Here is a 15,579-nt window from a genome sequence, read left to right as displayed (position 1 = left end):
CAAACTAATTGTCGAATTTGATGGCCATTAAAATTTAGTGAGTGCATTCCAAGTACTTTCTTCTCAAATGTGTGTTTTGAGGGCTGTTGCATTGCTAATACCAAGTGGAGAACTTGTTGATTATCTGCGATATTAGTACCAGAGGCCTGGGGCCATGACTACTGTGTGATTCAGAACCATGTGAAGGAGTCAGTATATATAGTGTCATGTTCCAGAAGAACCACAGGATTAGGCAAAAGGAAAAAAAGAATCCCAGAACCTGTTGACATTTGAGATCTAAGGGACAGACAGGTTTGATAGCACAGATAAAACAAGTAGAAAATTTCTAAAATGTATTACACAGTAAATTTACTGTGAGTAGCTTGAGAACTCCTCAGAATTTAGAAACTTTGAAATAACAGTATCTTTAGAAAGTCTTGGCTTTTTTTTTTTTTTTTGGTATTTGCAAATACTGTATTTTATAACTATTCATTGAGATTTAAGTTAAAATCTCTTTCATTCCATCATGGTTCTCAAATGACTATTCATCAAACTGGTATTTCACAAAAGAGACAAAAAAGGCAGAATCTATTTAGCATAGATGTTCCCTACATAAGATAAAAGTATCATCTCTGCTTGAATGTAATACACTGTGATCATTTGAAAAATGTTATCATATGTATGGTTATTCTACTCTTTAATGGCTATGATTTCTTCCCTTTCAGTAAGAAAGTAAAATTTACAAAATACATAAATACAGTTTCATGAAGAAGTTTTAATCCATATTAAACAGATGTTTAATAGAAACTTGATGCTCTTAAATGAGTTATGTCTGAGGAAACAAAACACTAGTTAATGGAAAACTGAATTCCATTGCATTTTGCATCCCATAATAAAAACATGCAAATTAATTTCTAAACAGCAAACCATCAACTTAACCTACTAATACTCAGAGGTTGGTATTTGAGATTCTGTCAGCATTTTTTAAAAATAGTAGATGTTTAATGTTTAAAGACAATTTGTTACAGCTGCACCACCATGCTTTCCTCAACAAGAGTCTTGAAATGCAGACTAAAGACCAGTCCTGTAAAGTTGGATCCAGGAGGATGTGTGGTAGGTGACCTGTTCTCTTTTCTCCAAGATTCCTCTTCATATTGCAGAAGAGCTTCCAGGTAGTGAGGAAACAGTGAGGCCCAGAGATGGTCTCTGGGGAACTGACTATCTCACAACAGCCCATGTGTCTCAATGCATTGAGTCTTATCAATGAGCATTGAAAAACAGAAAGTAGAAATAGAGTCTGCACGTAATATATTACACATATTGAGATTATTTATACTAAAACCTCTCTCTTTTGAATCTCTGTAAGTTTTTTTTTTATTTTTAGTTCTTTATTGGATATTTTATGTATTTACATTCTTTTTATTGGATACTTTATTATTTATATTTCAAATGTTGTCCCTTTTCCAGGTTCCCCTCCACCTCCCCCTGCAAAACCTCCTATTCCCTCCCCCTCCCTCTGCCTCCATGAGGATGCTCCCTGACCCACCCACCCACTCCTGTCTCCTCCCTCAAATTCCCCTACACTGGGGCATTGAGCCTTTATCTTTACATTACAAATTTTTTATCTAAAATACTTAAGCCTTTATTGTAAGGAATCTGCAATTTTTTAAAAATTCCATGCAGCCAGATTAGCCAGACTGAAGTTTATACACCTCAACGAACTTCTATCCACTTAGGACAGTCATTCAGAAACTGTAGAGCTTCAAAGTAGATTTCATGATTTCAGTAGCAATTATAATTTTATGTACTCTTTGTCACAAAAAAGAAACAAAATTTGTGACAGATTTAAAAAATAAAAAACAAAGCTTTATATCTTCTGTAATAATTCACATAGATTTTAGTCGTATGTGCAGATCTTAACTTATAGTATATACACATAGAAGTCAGAGAATATATATCTGGGAACAGTAAAACACACACAAAGCACAAGTAGAGAGAATTAATATTAGCTGATAAGGAATGGTGCAAGATAGATAAAGGATACAATATTTATTTTGGCTATTCTGGGCTGTCTTGCTCATGCTAACTTTGATAAGGAACCTGTAATTTGGTGTCTAACACCCCTAAATGGTACATAGTGCTGGCATTTTCTGGACTTCTACCTGACCTTTCAGGATATGGGAAAAGCTGTTGCATGTCATTCCTATTCCAGGTAACTCAGGTTTTCCTGTGAACACAGGTTTACAATATTGATAGTAAATGTCCTTACCAGGTCTTTTTCTTGCCAATACTTCCAATCTACATGGATACTAATTCCAGTTCTAATACTCACCAGATTCTAACTATTTCTCATAATTATCTACATGAATCATTTATTTACCAATTACTATCATCATCCACCTGCATGGCTTTTTTTTTTTTTACTCTTTCTCCATGAGATCCATGTTCCACAATATAGCCAAAAGATCATTATAAAACATAAATCAGGGACAAGACAAGGCTGCCTAATCTCTCCCTCTCTATTCAATATTTTACTTGAAGGTCTAGCCAGAGCTAAAAGACAACAAAAGGAAATCATTGGATGCAAATTGGAAAGGAAGAAGTCAAAGTGTCATTATTTTCAGATGATATGATGGTGTACATGAGCAATGCCCAAAATTCTACTAGAGAACACTTACAGCTAATAAACAGTCTCAGCAAAATGGCAGAATGTAAAATTATCTCAAGTAATTCAATAATCTTCCATTATACTAATGATAAACGGGGTGAGAAAGAAATTAGGGAAACAACATCCTTCACAATAGCCACAAATAGTATAAAATATCTTGGTGTAACTCTTATCAAACAAGTGAAAGATCTGTATGACAAGAACTTCAAATCCCTGAAGAAAGAAATTGAAGAAGCCCTCAGGAAACACAAAAACACAATCCATGGCAGCATGTTCATGGATTTGTAGCATTAACATTATGAAGATGGCCATCTTACCAAAAGCAATATACAGATTCAATGCAATCACCATCAAAACTCAAGCACAACTCTTCACAGATATGGGAAGAGAAATTCTCAAGTTCATATTGAAAAACAATAAACTCAGGGTAGCCAAAACAACTCTCAACAATAAAAGACCTTCTGGGGGAATCAGCATCCCTGACTTCAAACTATACTACAGAGCAATAATGATAAGGACCAATTTATTGGTACAGAGACAGACAGGTCGATCAATAGAATAGAATAAAAGAACCAGAAATAAATCCACATGCCTATGGACACTTGACCTTTGAAAATGAAGCCAAAAGCATACAGTGGATAAAAGGAAATATCTTCAATAAATGGTGTTTGCCTACCTGGCAGTCTGTATGTAGAAGGATGAAAATAGAACCATATTTACCTTCTTATGAAAGCTCAAGTCCAAAGTAGATCAAGGGCTTCTACATAAAACCAGATACACTAAATATAAAAGAAGAGAAAGTGGGAAAGAGCCTTGAACCCATTGGCACATGGAAATTTTTCTGAACAGACCATTAATGGCTCAGGCTCTAAGATCAATGGGACCTCATGAAACTGAAAAGCTTCTGAAAGGCAAAGGACATAGTCAATAGGACAAATTGGCAACCTACAGATTGGGAAAAAATAATCTTTATTAACCCTACATCCAATAGAGGGATGATATCAAGAATATATAAAGAACTAAGGAAGTTAACCTCCAAAAAAACCAAATAACCCAATTTTAAAAATAGGGTGCAAAGGGAAACAAAGAATTCATAACAGGGGAATCTTGATAGGCAGAGAAGCATTTAAAGAAATGTTCAAAATCTTTAGTCATCAGAGAAATGCAAATCAAAACAACCCTGAGATTCCACCTCACACCAGTCAGAATGGCTAAGATCAAACCCTCAGGTGACAGCAGATGCTGGCTAGGATGTAGAGAAAGAGGAACACTCCTCCATTGCTGGTGGGATTGCAAACTCATACAACCACTCTAGAAATCAGTCTGGTGGTTCATTAGAAAATCAGAAGTAGTTCTCCCTGAAGACCCAGCAATACTACTGGGCATATACCCCAAAGATGCCCCACTATACCACAAGGACACATGCTCCACCATGTTCATAGCAGCCTTACACATAACAGTCAGAAGCTAAAAACAGCCCAGATGTTACTCAACTGAAGAATGGATACAGAAAATGTGGTTCAATTACACAATGGAATATTATTCAGCTATTAAAAACAAGTACATCATGAATCTTGCAAGGAAATGGATGGAACTAGAAAATATATTCCTGAGTGAGGTAACCCAGCTCAAAAAGGACATGCACATGGTATATACTCACTGATAAGTGAGTATTAGCCAAATCGTACAGAATGCCTAGGATACAACCCACAGACTTTAAGAAATTTAACAAGCAGTAAGTCCCAAGTGAGGATGCTTCGATCCCACTTAGAAGGGGGAACAAAATAATTATGGAAGGCAGAAGGAATGGGGGACTTTGGTAGAATATTAGAGGGGGGTTGAAAAGCAGAACAGGATCAGGTATGGGGAGAGGGGACCAGAAATGAAATTAAAGGGGCAGCAAAATAAATGGAAATAACCAGTCTCTGGTGTAAGATGGGGAAAGAGGGCTCTAGAAAGTTCTAGATACCTGGGATATGAGAGACTCTCGGGACTCAATGGAGGTGAGCTTAGCTAAAACGCACAACACTGGGGGGAGGGAACTCATAGTCTATCTCCAGTAGATAAACAGGGTCTCAGATGGACATACTCATATATCAACCCACAGTCAAGTTTTCTGACCCAGAGCTGTTCCTGTCTAAAAGAACTGCAGGGACAAAAATGGAGAAGAAAATGAAGGAAAGGTGGTCTAGTGACTGGCCCATCCCCTGGGAAGTCACATAGGCCTGACACTATTACTGATGCTGTGATAAGCTTACAGACTCGAGCCTAGCATAGCTGTCCTCTGAGAGGCCCTACCAGCAGCTGACTGAGACAGACTCAGGTACTTACACCTAACCATTGAACTGAAGTCAGGGATCCCTGTGGTTGAATTATAGGAAGAAGAAGCTGAAGGGGACACCAACCTCATAGGAAGACCAGCAGTGTCAACTAACATAGATCCCTCAGAGCTCCCAGAAACTGAGCCATCAACTAGGCAACATGCATGGGCTGGTCTGAGGCACCTGACATATAACATAGGACCTCCTGGTCAGGCCTTAGTGGGAGAAGATGTACCTAATCCTGGAGAGACTTGAGGCTGCACAGAGGATACCTGGTGAAGGGGGTGGGGCAAGAGAAGGAGCACCCTCTTGGTTGCAAAGAAGAGGAGGAATTGGATTAGGAACTGCGGGAGGGGCACCAGGAAGGAGGGCAACTGCTGGAATGCAAATAAATAAAATAATTTTTAAAAACATAAATCAAGTTAAACCGTTTCCTCCTCCTCCGTTGTGAGTAAAACGCGCGCAGAGAGCTGAGGACTTTCTCCCACGCATTCTCATGCCTTCCTCTACTGTCCGTTCACCCTGCTACAGCCTTGTGGATTTCTGCCCTTGAAGATGATAAACTTTCTCTCAGTCCTTTCACCCCAGAGTTCTCACCAATTTTCCTGATTCCTGTCTTTCAGGCAACAGCACACTCATCCTAAGTTCTCTTGTCAGTCTTCTTTGTTTCTTTGTAATCCTTGTCGGCAATTGCTATGCTTGCTCTGAATTTACAATTTTTTCTCAGAGTGCAAACCCACTGAGAGTAGAAGTGTCTACTTTGGATCACTGTTGTGTAAATCTACCATAAACCTATGAAGTTAAAAGCAATATGCCAAGTGCTTTTAATAAAATAACGGTAGAAAGATTGAAAATGTGGGCATTTCAATATAAAACCTCGTAGACCCACTTGCTTAGTGATTAATTGCAAAAGTCAGAGAAAATGAGGTCACAGCCCAAGCAAGCCAAAAACCACAGGTGTTTCAGAAATAACATATGGAAGTAATTATTACTAATATTTTTGCTGGCAAAGGATATGAATAGATTTTTATTGTATAAAGACAAAAGCAAGGGGCACATTAATCTCACTTATAATGTAGCATTTTGCCATAGTGCACAGTTACAGGTGTAGCTAACATCCATTATAATGAAAACAACTTTTGTATACATACTACTTGGTCGTTGAAGTCTATGGAATGGGCTGTGAAATATGTCCAAATTTCCGTGCCCTCACTTAACCCACATGACTCCCTGTGTAATGAATTCTCACACCAGAAGATAACCTTTCCGAACCGTTTTCACAGATGACACCAGGGATACTGTTAACTGTCCTTTGCTGTTGCATATGACACCAGCCACCTTGCTGGGCATAAACATATTACTAGGGGTCAGAAGTCAGGCAGAAATAAAACCTTTTTCATCATTTGCAGAAAAGTCAGCCTAGGAAGCAGTATATTATAAGGCACAAAAAGTTGATGTTTCAGTGACACCTGTTCAGGATATGACTTTCTGTGATCTTTTACAAACATCTAATTTTCAGCCATATCATCTCAACAGAATTGAAATTCAGACCTCAAAGGCAGTATATATTTGATACTTTCATATAATTCTATAATGAAATTGAAGACTGAATATTTTGAAATCTACACACTCATAAAGATGAAAGAATAGGGTGCAATCTAAGCAGAAGCTTAAAAGCTAAGACCATTTCCCTGCAAAACTTGAAAAGAGTGTGGCTTTGATATCTTTGTAACAAGGATTTAGCCATGTTATGCTACAGAGCAACAGATCAGTAATTCATTCTCCACAGGGCTTTTACAAAGATTGGAGGCCTACCCCTTCCTTTGTGTGTACCCTCTTAGGTTCAAGCACTTGCCTATATAATAGAGAGCAGTTAAAAACATATTAAGAAGCACCAAGTTTTTCATATATACATACAGGTCATAGATTATAGATAAATAGAAGATAAATAGATGATAAACAGATAGATAGATAGATAGATAGATAGATAGATAGATAGATAGATGATAAATATAGGTTGATAGATAGATGATAGGTAGATGATAGATATGGGGCAGCTTGACTGCATGTCTACTTTATATGTATATTTGTGTTTATCCTACTACACACAATTATACTGCATCACTAGATGATATATTTAACTTCCTAGAATAATTAAGGGCATAACAAGATAAGATCTGGCAATGTCTGCCTTTGGTGGGTGCTTAGAGCCAATGTCCATGGTGCATCCACAAACCTACAGGGTCTACTGCCAAAGGCAACCAGTGATTAGAGAAGTTACTCTGCAGACACTCTTTTGATGGAACAAAGCTTAATTTACTGGTGCTGGCAGTCTCTGCAGTCCACAGAAAAAATTGTGAACTCTTTTAACTCCTTAGGGCTGCTGAGAAAGAGAAAAAGAGAAAACTCACACATACACAGGCACACACACAAACACACACACACACACTGAATGGTAAAAACAAAAGGCAGAGTCCAATAACGTCAAATATTCATGCATATATACAAACACACATACACACATGCATACAGACCTACAGACAGACATTGCCACATATAGAATGGTTACAGAAAAGTTCCAGCAAGCAGGCTCCAGGTATTCCACAGATACATAAAGACACACAATTGGTGGATAGAAGGAATAATGTTCCAACCCCCATTTGCACAAACTTTACACATACACACATAATTGGTAGAAACAATGTTTCAGCTACACCATGCCATAATTCATTCTTTCTTCCCTAGCTTATGTATTCAAAAAAATCAAGTTATATACAATTACAATATGAATACTTTAGTTTTCTTCTAGTGAATGATTACGAAAAAAATGGTGTGTTTTTCAGTACCTTTACAAGAATTACATTACATAATGCAGGCAAAGAAAACAAATTATTGTACAAAACCCACATACGTTCATAACCAAGCAACTTGTTATAGATTAACAAAGTGTACGCAAGCAAGGTAGTTTTCTCAGCCAGTTTCTCTTACTGGCAGGCAGAACTTTGCAGTTACATCGAAAGCAGTAATTATTTTATTATTTATTTTAAAAAAGTCATCATGTAGTAATCTTAAAGAATCGTAAATTTAGGTACCGCCCTCCCCCGGCGCCACCTCTCCTGCAGCTGCAGTGGCCCGCGCCTCCGCGAGCACGCTGCTACCACTCTGGCTGTCTTCACTCCTGTGTCCTTGCCGCCCCTTCTCCTTCACTGCTGCTAGGTGGCCAAAAAGGAAGATGCAATTCAGTCAGAATGGCTAAAGGTGACCCCAAGAAACCAAAGGGCAAGATGTCTGCTTATGCCTTCTTCGTGCAGACATGCAGGGAAGAACATAAAAAGAAAAACCCAGAGGTTCCCGTCAATTTTGCGCAGTTCTCCAAGAAGTGCTCTGAGAGGTGGAAGACCATGTCTAGCAAAGAGAAGTCAAAGTTTGATGAAATGGCAAAGGCAGATAAAGTACGCTATGATCGGGAGATGAAAAAATTATGGACCAGCTAAAGGAGGCAAGAAGGACACAAATGCCACCCAAAGACCTCCGTCTGGAGTTTTCTTATTCTGCTCTGAATTCTGCCCCAAGATCAAATCCACAAACCCTGACATCTCCATTGGCAAAAAAGCTGGGTGAGATGTGGAAGAACGTCAGTGACAAAGCAGCCTTATGTCACCAAGGCAGCAAAGCTGAAGGAGAAGGATGAGAAGGGTGTCGCCGACTGTAAGTCTAAAGGGAAGTTTGAGGGGCCCAAGGGTCCTGCTAAAGTTGCCCGGAAAAGGGTGGAAGAAGAGGAAGAGGAGGAGGAAGAGGAGGAGGAAGAGGAGGAGGAGGAGGAAGAAGAGGAGGAGGAAGATGAATAAAAGCTCTGTCTCCTTGTGAATACCTTAGAGTAGGAGAGCACTGTGACTGACACATCTCTTATTTGAGTCGTGTCTATTGCCCTTGTTAGATTTAATTACAAAATTTGATCACGATCATATTGGAGTTTCTCAAAGTGTCAGTGGTTTACATGAAGTGACCATGGGTGTCCGGAGTGCCCTGAAACTGTATCAAAGTTGTACATAGCTCCAAACATTTTTAAAATGAAAAGGCACTCTCGCGTCCTTCTCACTCAGTGCACTTCGCTGTTGGCGTGACAAGGCATTTGAAGATGTTTCTGGCATTTTGTTCTCAACTCTTAAGGTAATGTTAACTATATGGTTATTGGCTAGAAATCCTGAGTTGTCAACTGTACATATCTATAGTTTGTAAAGAGAATAAAACAACCCAGACAGATTCTTGATGCTCCATGTTTGGCTGTGAGGGGAAGGTGCCTTTTGGAGGGGGCCGTAGCTCAGGGCGTGCACTGATGATATTGCGGTGGGTATCCATTTAGCTTCAGGTTGTCCTGTGTTTGTATACAGTGGCATAACATTCTGCTGACCTTCTTAGTTGTGGAAAGGGGGGAGGGGTCAGCTGGCATGAGAAGTGTTTGGAGGTTTTTCTTTAGTTAAGTGCAGTAGTGTAGTCTCCCCTCCCCCAACCTGAAACCTGCTTGCTTAGGGGTGGAGCTTCCTGCTCATTCGTTCTGCAACGCCCACTGCTGGAATCTGCGGAGCCACACACGTGCTCACCTTTCTACTGGACCAGAGATTATTCGGCGGGAATCGGGTCCCCTCCCCCTTCCTTCATAACTAGTGTCGCAACAATAAAATTTGAGCTTTGATCAGAATGAATTCGTCTTAGCTCCGTTTCTTCTTTCGCCCCATCTAGATTCCTCTCTTACAGCTCGAGTAGCCATATCAGTCGAACCATTGCTGCTGGCGGCCGCAACACAGTAGGTTTTAAACTTTTTAAAGAAACTGTAGGACTCATCATTGTCAGCAAAGCAAAGAACTACTGCATCAATGCAAGTTCAAGAACCCTCTGGACCTAAACGCAATTTGCAACATTCTGTTATTTTTTGTATGTTTAGAGTGCTGAAATGTTTTAGAAGTTAAATAAAGAGTATTACATTTTTAAAACCGAAAAAAAAATCATAAATTTAAACTTTTATGTAAACATCAGCCATAGCTACCTGAGATCCACAAAATGCATATCATCAGTAATTTTAATAAATCATATCAGGAAGCTGAGAACAAAAATGTGTATAAGAAATCAATTATCTCCAGTCCAGCCTCAGTGACATTTGCACCACTCAGTACTGCCATTGTTCTTGTTTCCTGACCATAAAGGTCCCCAGCTTAACTAATGAACTAATAAGAGTGGGCCTCTCTGAACCTCAAATTGTTCCCTAAGATTTTCTACAACAGAGCCAGTAGTAAAATCATCTCAACCTAGCTTTGCTAACAACTTTATTTTGTCCAAATGTTTTCTAAGGGTGGTGGTCATTGTTGGCAATCTACGACTTTTCTCTAGGGTGGTGATGGAATCATAACCTGCTCCAGCACCAATGCCTGAAAGAGATCAAGGATTAATACTGTGAATGCGAGAGATGCTGCCCAGTGAGGGACTGGAAGCCCCCTTCAAGTTTTCTTAGATTAAGATAAATCTTAGATGAAGAGAGGGATGTAAGGGCAGCAGGCAGAGCTGAAGTCCGTGACAGCATAAAGTCCTCAGAACACATAGTCCTCGGGGCGGTGCCACATCGAGTCCCACCCATATGACTGTGCTAACTCATGGGCTGCACCCCATTACTTCGAAAGCCATTTGTTGCTCCTCATGCATGGCCCTCAGCAAAGATCATCGCATCGCTACTTTTGTACTCAAAGATAACCTTGTATGCTCACTGGGTCACTTGAAAGCCATTATGGAAGTCACTGCTCTTTTTGTTTTGCAGTACAGTGAGTTCATGATTGTTATTGCTATTCTGTTTCCTTGTCCACTGTGCACTATAGTTTCAAACAACTTACGCTTACAAACCAATCAAAGTCACTTTGACAAGAGTAATCACTCTGACAGCTGCAGGTCTTCTTGTCTTAGTTGCTGTTGATTTGGAACTGAGTTAGCATAGCTGATCCCTATCCCAGTATCATCAGGCAATATGTTGTGCATACAGGGGACTTAAGACATGCCTATTAGACTCCACATGGACAGCCTGATGGAGTCTTTCAACCTGAGTTGTTGTTGAATCATGATGAGATTTCTGATTTGCACCAGGAAAACTACAGTACAGTTCTCTTCAGTGATCTACACAATCTTAATTTCCTGTACCCTAATTGACAGCTAGGACACTCAACCACAAATCCGCACACCACAGTCTTTTCCTAGGGGAAAAAATGCACAGAAGCATATAATAAAAAGTGTACTCAGCCTGTGTATGCAAGTCCCTAATATATTGATTGTGAGCCACCAGAAACTCAGGAAATAAAATAAGATCCTAAGTTTTCTTGAGGCTCATTAGTTTCTCACTGAGTCTAGATCAATTTCAGCTGCAAGTGTTCTTCTTATTGCTGTGGAAATAAGAATTTCACGCAGAAGGAAATCATTTGCCAGGATGAGTTCCTGGTAAACGTGGGAGGTATAGTCACTGCTGTCTGTAATCTACTGCTTCTGAGCAACAGATCTCCAGGTGACCTCAGCCCACAGATTACCCCTTCCTCACTGTTGCTTCAGCTCCTGACACAATCGCAAGGCTTTCAGTCTCCAGACACACTTCAGCATGTGGGTCACTGGCAGCGTAGCATAGCTGTTTCACCTTGGAGCCTAGCATCTCAAGAAGGTGTTTGTAGCTTTAACTATGTGATGGAGTTAAGTGCGCTCTCAGATGTTCTTCAGAGGCTTTCGCCTCACACTTGTCTCTGGTGCTGCCATGCAAAGGGGTGGCTGAGCTATCACGGTGTGCAAGTAGACAAGCAATGCAGGGGTCAATCCCTCCCATGGGGAGGGCAGCCTCTGTCCCCTCACACAGACTTTCATTGGGATTTAAGAGCTCATGAACTGAGTTCAAATAACTCTCTCTGAAAAACCTAAATGATGACAGCCATACAAGTCACTCAGATATACCTCACATGCAAATACAATTCAGAGCTATTTAGATTTTCTGTAGTATCTTATTGAAAGTGATCAATGATCTACATCAACCTCTGATTAATATGTAGGTTTGTGGTCCAATATATGTTTTCTTTAGTGATCACAGTTGTCCCTGGACTTACAACTTCTTCGCTGAAGATAAATGTATCCTAAAAGATTAACTACTGAAATGGAAGAGGTGAAGACCTGCTTGTCACAGATGCACACTCTCCACCCATATCATTAGAACTGAGTTTAAATGGTGATGACTCTACAAAGTATTTCTGGAACAAGAGATATAAAGAAAGTACTCCAAAATTCAATTTAAGTAGGATATAAAATATGCTTAGCAAAGAAATCAAATATATTAGAAAGCATTCGCATACCATTGAAAGCTGATAATAAAATAAAAATCAATTCAGCAAGATAAAATAAATGTAATAAAAACTGTGCTTACCTGGATGACATGCTTCAGTTTATCAATGATCTGATTTACCACAGGATCGGTTCCTCTGACTCTGACTTCAGGATTTGCAGACTGGGCTTTGATTCCATTCCCAACCACACGCTGAGCATAGCTAATGGAGTGAAAGGAAAGAGTCATGATTTGGAGAGTGACCAGTCAGGAGCATCTTCAGAGTCCCCGAGACACCTGGCTTCAGAATTTCATTCTCTGGGAACAGACACCAGGGCCGAGGTGCTCAGACTATAGACCTATAAGCCACTCAGCCCTTCTACTGAGGTGACATGTTTATAGGGAAAATAGCAAAAGATGTATTCAGCTTTTAACTGTGTTTAAAAACATAAAGTGTGTGAGTGAGTGGGTATGCATGTGTGTGTGAGTGTGTGTTATTTTATGCAGTGTTTGGATAATCCCCAGTACAACACACACACACACACACACACACATTTAGATACACAAGTCAAAATTGTTAAGTTTACAATGAAACAAAAATCCACAAAATCTTTTGTAAATATAGGAATATAGGAAATAATCTACTTCAAGTAATATGGACACATTAGTAATGGGATGATTTCACAGTCAGTAGATGGTAGTTGAGTACCTGCTAACCTCCCCAAATGAGAGTAATATACATCAACTTACTTCATGAAAATATTTAAATGCATCAGTCCCCAAAACGTTTCAAGTGCTACTCTATTCAATACTCTGTGCCAATAGACTTGGAGGTGTAAGTCTTTTTCTCACAATGCTCCTTACCAACCTTGGAATAAAGAATGTCAATGCCAATTAAGTCATTCATTGATGCATTCATTCAGTACATTTTACCACATTTCAAAGTTACCAAGAATCCTGACATATACCTGCACTTGTTTTCTGGACAGTATACTGTGATTATATAAGTAAAGTAATCCCTGATACTTTTCTTATATTACTGACAAGGATAACATCCCTGAAAGGAAAATGGAAAAGACATGTGAACAACATGAACGTTTATGAAACCAACTAATATCATTAAAGATGCATTTACTTTGGAAAATGGTTTTGTTCTAATTAGAACATTTTCCTATAGTTATTTTTGAAAGTGTTTTATTTATTTATATTCAAAATGTTGCCCCCTCCCAGTTCCCGCTTCAAGAGTTTTTTACCCCATTCCCCATCCCTCTTTCCTCTGAGAAAATGCTCTCATATTCCTCCCAACCTACCGCCTTCTTGTCCCCAACTGCATCCTCCTTCCCTGGGACTTCAAGTCTCTATAGGATTAGATGCATCCTTTCCCACTGAGGTCTGTACTCAGGGCCATGAACCAGGCTATGCATTCTCTTTGGTGGCTTACTCTTTGGGAACTTTGAGGGTCCGGGTTAGTTGATACTTATATCTTTTATAGTGGAAAACGATGTCAGATTTTTCTCCACAATTCTCAGTAAACATTCAGGATTGTCAGCTAAACAGAGAAATAGCAGCCATCGCTGGAAGAACAATTTATACAATTTCTTCTAACAACACAGCCACAGTTAAAGTAATAGAAAGCAATGCTCACACACAACTTCAATGAAGCTATTAATTTGCTCTAATTCCTATTCATCCACAGACCAGGGAGAATGTTAACCAGTAGTAAGAGTGCTTGGTATTAACCTGGGGAACTTCTTGCTTTTTGATGTTTTGATTATCACAGTTTATGATACTGTTGATTAATTGAATAAACCCAGGTAAAATTTATCAGAATTATGACTGATGAGGAATCACAATTCAGCTCCTTTACTATTAAATATTTTATTTTATTTTTACTCCTCTTACTTGTATAGTAAAACATTATAAATTTTAGTAAAAATTAAAATGAAATATGATTTATTGAAAGCAGGTTCTTCCTTGATTTGTATGAGAAACAACAGTACGACATAAGAGCCTAATGTTTATACTACAATGGTTCAAGTGAAAAAGATTGGTGGTATCTGGTGTTGGTAAGAACACAGGGTGACTAGAACTCTCTTCCACTGTAGTGCCTTTCAGTCTGTTCTGATGGAGTTGTGATTCACTCATTCTCATTGTGGTACCATATTTCCTTCATATATGCTGCCATTTATTTGTGTGAGATAATATTAACGGTACAAAGAAAACAGTGGGGTGAAATTAAATAAAATACAACTACATTAAAAAGACTGAGAAGTTACCCAGCCTAAAATAAAGGATGACGCAGGATGTACTTTATAATTTATTATATTTTGAAGAGCAAACACCTTCAAAATATTCATTGTATTTTCAAGACTAAGTCACCTTCAAAGACATCCAAGACCAGTGGCTCTCAATTGTGGGTGATGACTCCTTTTTGGATTGAGAAACCTTGTAATTGGGGTCGCCAAAGGCCATCAGAAAGAACAAATGTTTGTATTAAAATCCATATCAGAGGCAAAATTACAGTGACGAGGTAGCAGGGAAAATAATTTCATGGTTAGAAGGTCAGAAAAAGATGAGAAACTGTATTAAAGAATCACAGTATTTGAAGGGGTCTGCAAGCCTATAGGTGGAACAACAATATGAACTAACCAGTACCGAGAGTTCGTGTCTCTAGCTGCATATGTAGCAGAAGATGTCCTAGTCGGCCATCATTGAGAAGAGAGGCCCCTTGGTCTTACAAATTTTATATGCCCCAGTACAGGGGAATGCCAGGGCCAAGAAGTGGGAGTGGGTGGGTTAGGGAGCAGGGGGGATGGTATAGGGAACTTTTGGGATAGCATTTTAAATGTAAATAAAGAAAATATCTAATTAATAATAATAATAAAAGAATTACAGCATTAAGAAGGTTGAGAACCACTGCCTTAGAGGGGAACAACTGTTGACATTCTTGACTTGGTTTTAATAAATCAAGAGTGCTTATTACAATAAAAAGGTATTGAATTAAAAGGTGAGATTTGGGCACCCTACTATAAGTTATACATATATATTCTTCTGCTTTTTCTTATAGTACTTTGGAAGAAAATATTTTTTTCATTAAGCAATGCATTAAATAAACCATACACAGGCAAATATATCAATGATTTATGATTGTGCATATTCACTGTACCTGATACAGTGTTACATCAGGACGTTTTCATGGGCCATGCACTGTATGGTAAGCGTTTTTGCCTCACCTTTTCCTATCCTTTAGGCTCCCCTTAAAGTCTGACCCTTTTGTT

The 15,579-nt window shown here is 38.9% G+C and overlaps 1 protein-coding gene and 1 pseudogene across 6 annotated transcripts in view; one reads left to right on the top strand and one right to left on the bottom strand.

Moving 5' to 3' along the window:
- Gpc5 (glypican 5) overlaps positions 1-15,579 on the bottom strand; it is a 1,432,992-nt gene that overhangs the window by 960,454 nt on the left and 456,959 nt on the right. For all 6 annotated transcript variants that reach the window (XM_017315745.2, XM_011244876.3, XM_011244875.2 and 3 more), the window contains one exon: positions 12,404-12,524. In XM_017315745.2, the coding sequence (XP_017171234.1) occupies positions 12,404-12,524 (121 nt within the window). The remainder of the gene's footprint in view (positions 1-12,403; positions 12,525-15,579) is intronic.
- On the top strand, positions 8,059-8,998 carry Gm18367 (predicted gene, 18367; annotated as a pseudogene).

Source organism: Mus musculus, chromosome 14 (assembly GCF_000001635.26).
Source record: "Mus musculus strain C57BL/6J chromosome 14, GRCm38.p6 C57BL/6J".
Classification (NCBI taxonomy): domain Eukaryota; kingdom Metazoa; phylum Chordata; class Mammalia; order Rodentia; family Muridae; genus Mus; species Mus musculus.
The sequence above is the reverse complement of the archived record's forward strand: the minus strand, read 5'-3'. Positions and strand labels throughout refer to the sequence as shown.